The 10773-nt window shown below is 41.6% G+C and overlaps 1 protein-coding gene across 1 annotated transcript in view; it reads left to right on the forward strand.

Annotated features, from left to right (window-relative positions):
- The first annotated feature begins 422 nt into the window (after positions 1-422).
- The window catches only part of GOLM1 (golgi membrane protein 1), a 28409-nt gene continuing 18058 nt past the window's right edge, over positions 423-10773 (forward strand). The window contains exons 1-2 of the mRNA XM_009074301.1: positions 423-551; positions 3419-3598. Of these exons, the coding sequence (XP_009072549.1) occupies positions 423-551; positions 3419-3598 (309 nt within the window). The remainder of the gene's footprint in view (positions 552-3418; positions 3599-10773) is intronic.

Consider the following 10773-nt stretch of genomic DNA (forward strand, 5'->3'; position numbering starts at 1 on the left):
CAACAGCAAGACTAAGTTCATTTTCAGACTAAATTAGATAACAAGGAATCTGTCCTTTATCTGTAGGCCAGTGTTGTCTAATTAGCCTTTTGGGTGATAAAAGGATGGGTGGTTTTTTTCTGTTTGTTGCAGATTTTCATCATATTGTTAGGAGCATTCAGGACATCCCCCTTAAGACCATGTGAAGCTTTATGTACAAGCTGATAGTGTGTAATGGCCTTTCTTTGGCTTTCAGATGGAAATATCTAGACAGTATACCCTCCTTGCTGGGTGCAGACCCATCAGCTGAGAGCTGTGCGTTATCGCAATGAAAGTTTCACTCTGTGTTTAAAATGGCTGTAGTGGAGGATGCAATATGATGTGTCCTTTTTAATTTGCAGGTTGCCACTGTTGGGGTTCTCTGGACTTGTTTTCTTCTTGGAATGGTAGGACTAGGAAACAGCTGCCGAGGGATGAAGTCTCCACCACTCCTCGTGGCTGCACTTGTGGCGTGCATCATTGTTTTGGGCTTCAATTACTGGATTGCAAGTTCTCGCAGCATGGATCTGCAGGTAACTTTCCTTTTGTACTTGTGTGATTCATAAATATAGTTCACAAGAAGGATGCTGCCCCTGCATCTGGTGAGCCAGAAACTTGAGCTTTTGTAGAAACTTTCACAAGTGCTACAGTTGTTGCTTATTGGTGGTAGGAGATGGGGGAATGGGAGGAATGCCTGTTTATAGCTGAGGAGGACCCAAAATTTGAAGATCTGCATGTATGGTGTTTGTTACTTCTGCTTCACAAAGCGTTGAGCTATCTTGTGCTGCTTTGGTGTACAGATGTTGCAAATGCCATCCTTTGTTTTTTTCTTCATAACTGTACATTGAGACTGGCACTGCATTTTGGTGTGAAGGGGCATTTGCAGTTTGCTCATCTGTCATGGTTTAATCCCAGCCAAGCCCCACACAGCCACTCGCTCACTCCCCTCCCCAGCAGGACTGGAGAGAGAACTGGATGGTAGCAGCTAGTAAACTTGTGGGTTGAGATTAAGGCAGTTTAATGGATAAAACAAAAGACACACACAAGCAAAGTTAAAGCAAGGAATTAATTCACTGTTTCCTGTGGGCAGAAGGTATTCAGCCATCTCCAGGAGAGCAGGGACCCATTATGCCTAATGGTTACTTGGGAGAAGACAAACACCATCATTCCAGATGTCCCCGCTTCCTCCTTCTTCCTCCCACTTTATATGCTGAGCATGATGTTCTATGTTATGGAATATCCCTTTGGTCAGTTTAGGTCGCCTGTCCCAGCTGTGTCTCCTCCCAATCTCCCATGCATCCCCAGCTTCCTTGCCAACGTGGCAGCACACGAAGCAGCAAAGGCCTTGGCTCTGTGTGAGCTCTGCTCAGAGGTAACAAAAGCATCTCTGCATTATCAACCCTGTGTTCTGTACAAATTCAAAACACAGCCCCATACTAGGCACCATGAAGAAAATTCATTCTACCCCAGCCAAAACCAGCACACTCATTTCCCTAGAGTTTTCTTCTTACAGGACCCGTAAGAATGTATGCATATTTTCGCCCCAAGTACAAGGAAATATAGATCGTTCAGAAACAATGTCTAAAAATGTGGATTTGTGTTTCTTCGTAAAGTTTCTGAAGGAGGATATACAGCTCACGTGAAATGCTGTTTTTCTAATGGTAGCTATATTTTTTGTGTCTTTGAGCTTGAGTTTTAATATATCCTGGAGCCTTTGTTCTGAAGTTGGGGACGTGAATGAAGTTTCTGGTTTGTGTCAGTCTGTGCAGGATGGTTCTTCTTTTTTTGTGTTAGCAAGCAAACCTCAAAACTAACAAGTGGTGATTAAACTTGGCTGATGAGAGCTTCTCCAGATTTTTCCAGTGAATTTGTATCTTTGTAACTGAGTTGAATTTTAGTACTGAGTTGACAGCTGAAGGAATTGAACTCCCATTTCACATCAGAGTGGGCACTATTCAAAAGGACAATTGTCACTGGTCAAGCAATTAAGGGTGTGTCTTGGCTTTCCCTTGTTCTGACTTCTGAGACTCTGGTCATCCCTGGTTTTCCCTTTAGTCAGTGTCCTCAGGATGGTGACTGCCAGCAGGTGGCAACTGTGTAGGTACTGCTGAAGCTTTACTGCTATGCTGTGGGGCAGCTGGTACTGAGAAAAATGTGCCACCACCCTAGCTTAATCTTGGTCTCAATAACCTAGAAACATAAAGTCCTCCTTAATGTTACTGATTTACTGTACCGTCTTGTACATTTCGTCCAAACTTAACCTGAAAATCACTTCACTGTGCATGGTTGTGCACTCTAAATGAAATAAAAGCATAGCAGAAAGTGTGGATGGAGCTTCTAAAGCACTCTGTCAGCCCATTCGTCAGCTAGACTTTGCAGCTATTGTGGCTGAAACGGCATGAGTGCTTTTCTTTGCTAAACTGCCAGTCTTCTTTTTTTTCCCCTCTCTGCCTCCTCTTATTCTCTTGCATTCTGTGGCAGAGAAACAGAGTAGATGGGCCATAATCTACAGTATACTGGGGGGTAAGAAGATTTAGTCAGTTCCCTTGGAGTCTTGGACCATGAACAGTTTCTGTTACATCTAATTTTTAATCCACCTGAAATTGCCAGGCCTTTTTATCTGTGTAGATTCTGTTGATATCCCCACTCCCGTGCATGTCTTTGTACTCCTTGTTACTGCTGATGAACAATTTTAACCTGGAATGTTAAGAAACAATGTCCTGCAAAGCTAAATTTGTACGTATAAAAAAAGAAGGGGCTGGGGGAGAAGCTGTGATAACATCAGCCTTGATTCCTTAGCTTGTATCAACGTATGTGATGTTTGTTCTGATTGTCCCTGCTGTTTGAGCAGTCAAAATGATTTTCTGTTTATAAATGAGTTTTCCTCATGTGTGTTGTTGTGTAATAGGCAAATGTCAGCTGTTCATGTAGAATCTGGGCAGTGTTATCCTCCCTCTACTCTTGCCTAGGTCTTCCAGGAAAACAGAATGATTGGAGAAATGAGTTTTCACTCTGAGTTAGTTTAGTGTCAACACTGGGAAGTGGGACAATGTCAGAATTGTGTGTGTTAAATTACAAAAGTTGTTTGACGTATTTCAGAAAGATTGTAGACTGCAATTTTTTTTATATTTTGTGTTGGTTTTTTTAAGCTCAAGTACTGAGGCAGCTTTCCATTTTTCTTATCTTTAACTGATGTTTTGTCAGTATGTACAACATATGTACTGCTCATTGATGTAAAACTTGGGGGGATGTATGTGGCAAGTATCCCTGGCTGACACGGTACTCTGACAGCATCAGCATTGTTAGACCTGTGAAATTTGAAATTCCTTGAATATACTGGAAAAGAGTCTAGCAAGGGGGAAGCATTTCCATCTGCTCTGTCTAATTTTCTCTTCCTCAGGGTCGAATTATGGATCTGGAAGGCAAAGTCCGCAGGGCAGCAGCAGAGCGGGGTGCTGTGCAGCTCAAAAAGAATGAATTCCAAGGGGAGCTGGAGAAGCAGCGACAGCAGATTGATAAAATCCAGTCCTTGCACAGCTTTCAGATGGAACATGCCAACAGAGTACATCAAGAAGAGAAGGTAGGGCTTTTTCTAGCCCATTTTCTGTGAGACTGTGGTTTACTAAGGCGTTCTCTGTAACAGAAAATGTTGCTCAGGTGTTCCAGCTGATGGGCATACAGTCAGTGCTGGTGTGGCAGAACGTTTAATTTTTTTGTCATTATGTGATATTTAGAAAATGGACATTGAATGTGTGTTTATAGCAGTCATTGCATAATATGAGAAATATTAGAAGCTGCAAGTAACAGCGCTTCTGAATAAAACCTCTACCCCCTCTATAAATCATTGTTGCCAACCTTGGATTGGCCTCTTGCTCTCTTTCCTGTGTAGTAATGTTTTAAAAATAGAGGAAAAGAGGAAGATTAACCAAGACATACATTTGTATTCCCAAGCATATTTGTAAGCATAAATGGTTGATGCTTATTTCTAAATGCTTTCCAAATTTTGTGGGACTTTGGCCTTCTGCCACCAAAACTGGGGAGCCATGGAAAGGTCAGACTTTGATGGCAGTGCTCCTGACAGTGCAGCACTGCCAGAGGGATGGAAGTCCTGTGTGAAGAATGTAAACATATCTACTTAAATATCAGTGTGCACAATTACTGCTGTGTAGTATCTTGCAAACAGCTGTTTTGTTGTGTAGTTTCCTTGTGTTGCTAATACCAGTTTGAATGTGGTTGTTGGTCACTAATATCACCTTTCCCCTGCTAGCAGAAGTATTTAGTTGAGAGCATTGATTGCTTCTCTTATAGAGTCTCTTCGCTGAATTTTATAGATCAGCTTTCCAGGACTGTTATTCTCAAGCAGGTGAACAGACACAACTCATGATGGTAATAGGTGTTCTTCAGGTAGTGGATTCACCAAGAGGGGATGGTTCGCTGCTGAAAACTTGTGAAGCCTGAGAAAAATATCACCAGAATAATATTTGAAGGACTTAGAGGAAGAAAATTTGAGTAAAAGTGGTAGGTGGAATTCTTTCATTACTATGCTGTCCTGGTTCCAGTCAGAACAGGGTTAACTTTTCAGCAGCCAGGACCCTGGGGTTTTTCTGTACCCCCCCAGGCCATGAAGAGGGGACACATGCAGAGTGCATGTTGCAGGGCTGCACTAGGTTCAGTTAGTGTGAGTCATTCACCTGTGAGCAACTGCATGTGAGTCATTCGCCTGTCTTGTACACTCTGTTGTTAATACAGTTGTTACTGTCCGTTTTCTTACTTAATTGCTAGTAAATTGTTCTTATCTCAGCCTGTGATCTTTACCTTTTGTGCCTCCAATTCCCTCCATCCTGCCACAGGGGGAGAGGGTGGGAGAGTGAGCTAGTGTATGTGGTCTGGGGGGTTACAGTGGGAACACTAAATTGGGGAATACCACTCCTAAACCACGACGTATGCACTTCAGTGGGATATATCTTTAGTTTATTTTGAAATTGCTTGTACCCAAAGTCTTCAAAGAAATAACAAATCACTTCTTTTTACCTCTTTTGAGTCAAATGTAGTTCTTTGATAATTTCTTCTCTTTGAGTGTACTTTAAAAAAGGTGAGGCATAGTTTGTCTGTTTATTTTATTAGTGTATATATTTATTAAAGTTATCTTTGGTTAGTCAGACAGCATTCAAGTGAGTAATCAATCTTGTTGTGACTTATGCCTCCTAATACTGGGTGTTGCTACTGAGTGCTGTGGCATTTTTTTGCTTTCTACTCCCGTCCTGCAAGGATATGCATGAGTCAAAGAAAAAAAAATTCCCAAAAAAATCCAAAAGTAAGAAAAGGACAAATGTAATGGAATATTAGGCTTCCTTTTCATAAGCAGATACAGCCAGAGTTATTAAAAGACACTGGAACAGTAAGTGCTGGCCACAGAGTTTGCAGCACAGGCTGGCCAGGTGGGTGGACATGGAGAGGTGGTGACAGTTCATCCAGGGGTTTTAAGGATGAAATGTTGCTTCTGCCAAGAATGATGTGCCACCTTTTTGCTCCAAATTACTGTGGTACCAGACAAATGTAGCTGGTACCACACAATCCACCTTTCTTGTGGTGTTTTTGAGTCCAGAGGACATGAAAGAACTGTTGTCCATTAAATCTGGCATCTGTGTCAGGAAAAGTGGTGAGAAGTATTTTACAAAAACCAGAACTGCTGTTGAACGTGGGGGATAATGTAGTAGTCTGGGGGAGAGTCAAAGCAGCTTCTGGAAAAGGAAGTCTTCTGAAGTCTCTTGGAATTTTCTTCTGAAAGAGTCAGTGACAAGGGTGAGGGAGATGAATGCATTCACACCTGGAGTTGCCGAAGTCTGCACATGCATGGCATGTGGAGATGTCATGCAGCCATGTGGTAAGACAGTGTTACTGAAGGAGTGGGTGATAAGGCAACAGTTACAAAGCAGCTTAGAAATACACTGGGTTTGATTTTTCGCTGTGGAGATGTCAGTGCTGGGGAAGGCATGCAGAGGAGAACAAGGAGGATAACCAAAGCTGTGCAGTAATTTTTCTACAGCAATGCACAGTGTAGGCTGGACAAGAGTCAGTGGATGAGAACTATCACAGTCGTCTCCAGGATCCTAAATGGTGCAGAAAATACTTGTGGCTGGGAGACAAGGCATGGTTGTTCTTCATCCACCAGTGGGCTTCAAATGTCATAATGAAGTTGTAGTTCAGACTGGGAGGAAGTTAGTGCTTTTCAGGTAGTAGATGGCGAAGCTGCAAATGCCTGACATCCATAATGGCCAGTTGCAGTGGGTCTGTGTGGGTTTAAAAAGCAATTGGAAAACCTTGGACAAACACCTGCCCCACCACCCAGTACCAAGGTGTTTGTTCTGTCTCCAAGCATTCCTCAGCCAGAAGTAGCTGGTGCTTCTTGGAAAATACTGTGCTTTATTGCTGCCTTGCAATTCATTTGGCATACCAGTGTTAGAGACGAGATGCTGGGCAAAGCAGATTTTGGGGCTGGTCTAGGAGCTCTTCCTTCCTCTTAAATGCTTTTCCATCACCCCCAAATACAGTTGTTCGGTAATGGAATAGTCTATATACTTGCTGTTGAAACCCCAGGAGCGGATGCTCTAGGAAGCATTACATGAAAGTGGTGTAGTGGATTTGTTTCCTGTCTTCTGCTTTTTTTTGTGACTGGAGAAAAGTGTGTCTTGGGAGCCTGAACTGGTGGGACAGGCATGTATGTGCCGTGTCAAATTCACAATTTGTGCTTGTTGTGACATGAACAAATGCCCTGCACAGATGCTATTTGTTTTCCAGCTCTGATTTAAGAGCAGAGAGAATTGTTTTACTGGGAACATGTGTATTTGTCAAAAGATGCCATCAGACAAGTTGGTACTGTAATTTAGGAATTCCTGTGATAAGGTGGCAGGGAAGAGATGGAAAGCTTAGTTCTCACCTCTAATGACCTTCATCTGAAGAAGCTGTCCAGGATCGGAGGTTATTCCACAGAGGGATGTGGAATATAAAAAAAAGACTGGTTTTTTTTTTGTGTGTGTGTGTACCTACGTTTGTGTGTAAGTGTGTGTTGTATATTCATGTCTTACATACACACACATGCATACATACCTTTGCTTTTCAGCCCCATGGATTCCAGTGGAATCTGGGATTCTTGGGAGTCAAGTAATGAATTCACCCTTTCTGGTCATGAGAGGCTTGCCCCTTGGACTGAACTTTATTTATCCCAAGAAGATTAGCAGTAAGTATTTACCTAGTCAGGAAGAATGAATACAAACCCAAATACCGAGTCTCTCAACTTGTTTTACAAGTAATATAAACTGTACAACAGAGAGATCTGTGGGTCATAGATGAGATTTTGCTTAGCTCTTGTTGTTCTTAAAGTAATATGAAAATGCTTTCAACTGATATGTAGGAGTGAATGGTCTGTCTCAAAACCCTCACTTTTTCAGGGAGAAATTATTATGGTTCTTCTGATTATAGAAGAAATTTATATGCGAGCAAACTTTCGCAGTCTGGACATCTTACTAAATGCAGCTCTCAAGTAACATTTGAGGCACATCTTAATTGCAGTTCATCTTGGGTCACTGTGTCTTATTACTCTGCTGATAAAATACAGAATAATTATGCCATTTCATACGAAACTAATACACCAATAAGGTACTTCCCCTCCTAGTCATTGTCAGTGGCAGTGCAGTAATGACTTTGAGTTAAATCTGACTTCTTTTCTAGTAGAGCTGTCTCTGTGCTACTTAAAGGATGAGGGCATAGAAGGTAGGAGGTAGTGTGAGCCTGAAATATGTGGGCTCACCATTCTCACCAAGCTATGCAATTCTGAGAAATTGTGGTTGTAATTATTCTATTCAGGCTGAGTATGTATAAAAACTCTGCTGTCACCAGCTGCTTTTAAAAGGCCTGTTTGCATTTTTAAAGATGGATGTAGATTTAGGGGATGGCTTCTGGAAATCCATGCAGAAGTAGAATGAAGAGATCAAGAGATCTTACGTGAACTCTTGATAACAACACATAAGGAATCGGGAGTGCAAAGGGGCTGTTTCTAATCTGTGAGCAATTTCCGAAGAACAATATTCTATGTGGTTGTTACTCAGGACTCATACCTTCTGGTATGTACACAGCCACAGTAGCCTCTTTGAAGAGACTAACAGGATGATACTGTGTATAATATCTCTTCTTTTTAACAGCAAGAACATGCTTTTGCAGCTGGTAATTTTCTTTGGATTTGTGTGATCCTTCAGCAGCCCACATCTTGATTTACTGAGGAGAGGGTCCAAGGTTTGTACAGTATATGTTGCTCTGTGTCTTTTAACACTGGCCACAGCAGCTCTCTGGTCCCCTTCCTCTGGGAAAATTTCAATTCCCTGCACAATCTTCTGAGACAAAATACCTATTGGTATGTGGAGAGTCTTCGCCATGTGAAAGGAATGACAGTAGTCAGGGGAGGGGGAGAGAGAGAGAGGAAAGCCTGTGAAAAGGTTCCTATGTGTGTTTTTTGTTTTTGTGGTGTGGTGGTCTTTGGTTTTGTTTGGTTTTTTGTTTTGTTTTGTTTCAATGTTGCATTTTCTGGTTTTGGAAAGGCTTTAAAGGAAAGGAAGCACTGCCTGATGTCCTGCTCTACTTGCCATTAGCAAGAGAAATCAATCTGCTTACTCATAACTGGTATAGCAGAAGTATAGAAGACCACTCCTGTTCAAAATATATCTTCACATGGTGGGGAGAAAAAAATGTTGATCTGAGACTATCTGAATTCTAGGCAGCCTTACAGTGGGAATTAAGAGTTAACTACTGGGATGTTTCTACCTCTTCATAGCAAAATGAATGGACAAGAAGAAATACAGAAGGTACATTAGATATGCCTGTACAGGTTTTACATTAAGATTCTAATATCACAGGATTTTGATGTGCTTGCACTGCCTGCTATTTGGTTTTTAGTTGCACAGGGCTTGTTTTCTACAATCCACTTGCTGTTGCCCTGCATCTGTAAAAATAATTTCTTATTTGTATGTGTCATCTTCCTCTCTCATCTGCTAAAAGTGTTATAAGTGGTTAACTTTGCAATTTTTGTGGTTTCTGCACTTCTGAAGGCTGAACTGCACCATGTCATGGTGCACATGTCCTTAGTGACGAAAGAGAGAGTCTAAATTGCTTTTAGCATAAGATGTGAAACAGGGCTGAGTCTCTGATCTTTGCCAGGATCACTCTTTAGGAATAGAGCTGGTTTTTGGGTTTGGGATTTTGGTGGTTGGGTGGGTTGTTTTTTTGGTTTTGTTTGTTTGGGTGTTTTTGTGTTGGTTGGGTGGGGGGTTTTATGTTTATTGAGGATGAGGAAGAGTCTGCAATTTCTGAATAGAATTCAGATCAGTGAGAAATAGATTTAAATGAACAATATCTCCTCTATTTTGGGCTTGAAATTTGTTTCAAGACTTGCTTGAATTGATGCACCTCCACCAAAGTATGCATTAGAGTGCAGAACACAGACCAGCCTAAAAGAACTATTTCCTTAGGAATCTTATTTACAGACTTTTTTCCCCCACATGCTGATACATAGTTAGCCATGAATCCCATGGCCTAGAATGTAAAAGCCTTTTTGTGGCTAGTTCTCATGGTTTAACCCCAGCTGAAACTAAATAACATGCAGCCTCTTACTCCCCCCACCCCCCCCTCAGTGGGAGGATAGTTTGAGGAAAACACTAAAACTCTTGGGTTGAGATAAGAACAGTTTAATAACGAGTCCAAGTGAAATACCAATTACTAATGAAAAGGAAAGAGAGGGAAGAATAAAACCCCAGAGTAACAAATGATGCACAATACAATTGCTCATCACCTGCTGACTGATACCCAGCTTATCTTCCAGCAGTGATCAGAGCCTCCAGGCCAAGTCCCCCCAGTTCATATACTGGGCATGATGTTCTGTGGTATGGAATGTCTTTTTGGCCAGTTCTGGTCAGCTGTCTTGACTGTGCTCCCTCCCTGCTTCTTGTTTACTTGCTCTATGGCAGAGTATGAGACAATGAAAAGTTCTTTGACTTAGAGTAAGTACTAGCTAACAACCAAAACATCGTGGTGTATCAACATTATATGCTTGTTAATGCCAGCATGGTGGTGAGGATTGTGCAAGAGAGAACTGTTCCTTTTCTTTGCAGGAAAGCTTAAATCAGTTTGATTTAATGATGAAATAGGTGCCCCACTTCTCTCTGATTAATTATAAATGCCTGTTTCTGCGTGTATAAATCTTAGGCTCCCATCTTGCTTTATTCCCAGTTGGTTTTCTTAGCAGCTGTTCTACTGATCCTGTGGCCCATCTTTGTCTCCTTTTGTGCTGTATTTGTGGATTCAAAGCCCCTTTTTTTCTTAGGTTTTAGTTTTGAAATCAGTGTTTACTGTCATCAAGTTATTTGCTGGTTTATTGATTATTGCCTGCTGCAATATGTCACTCTGCCTTTATATACAGCACATACTGTCGGTGTTAGAAAGCACATCTGTCAGTTCAGTGTGCTTGGGTTAGCTTGATTTATGATTGTAGCAAATGCTGAAGGAGTTATTGTAGTAATTCCTCCAAGGAGTATGTTTATGGAGAGTACACTGTGAGGCATTAATAGGATCAAATGCATGTACATACTTAGAATTTAAGGGTTGGAATGGACCTTACAAATCATCTAGTCCTAACCTCCCTGCCATGGGCAGGGACACCTCCTCACTAGATCAGATTGCTCAACGCCCCATCCAGCCTGGCCTTGAACA

Source organism: Acanthisitta chloris, unplaced genomic scaffold, assembly GCF_000695815.1.
Source record: "Acanthisitta chloris isolate BGI_N310 unplaced genomic scaffold, ASM69581v1 scaffold5015, whole genome shotgun sequence".
In the NCBI taxonomy this organism is placed as follows: Eukaryota; Metazoa; Chordata; class Aves; order Passeriformes; family Acanthisittidae; genus Acanthisitta; species Acanthisitta chloris.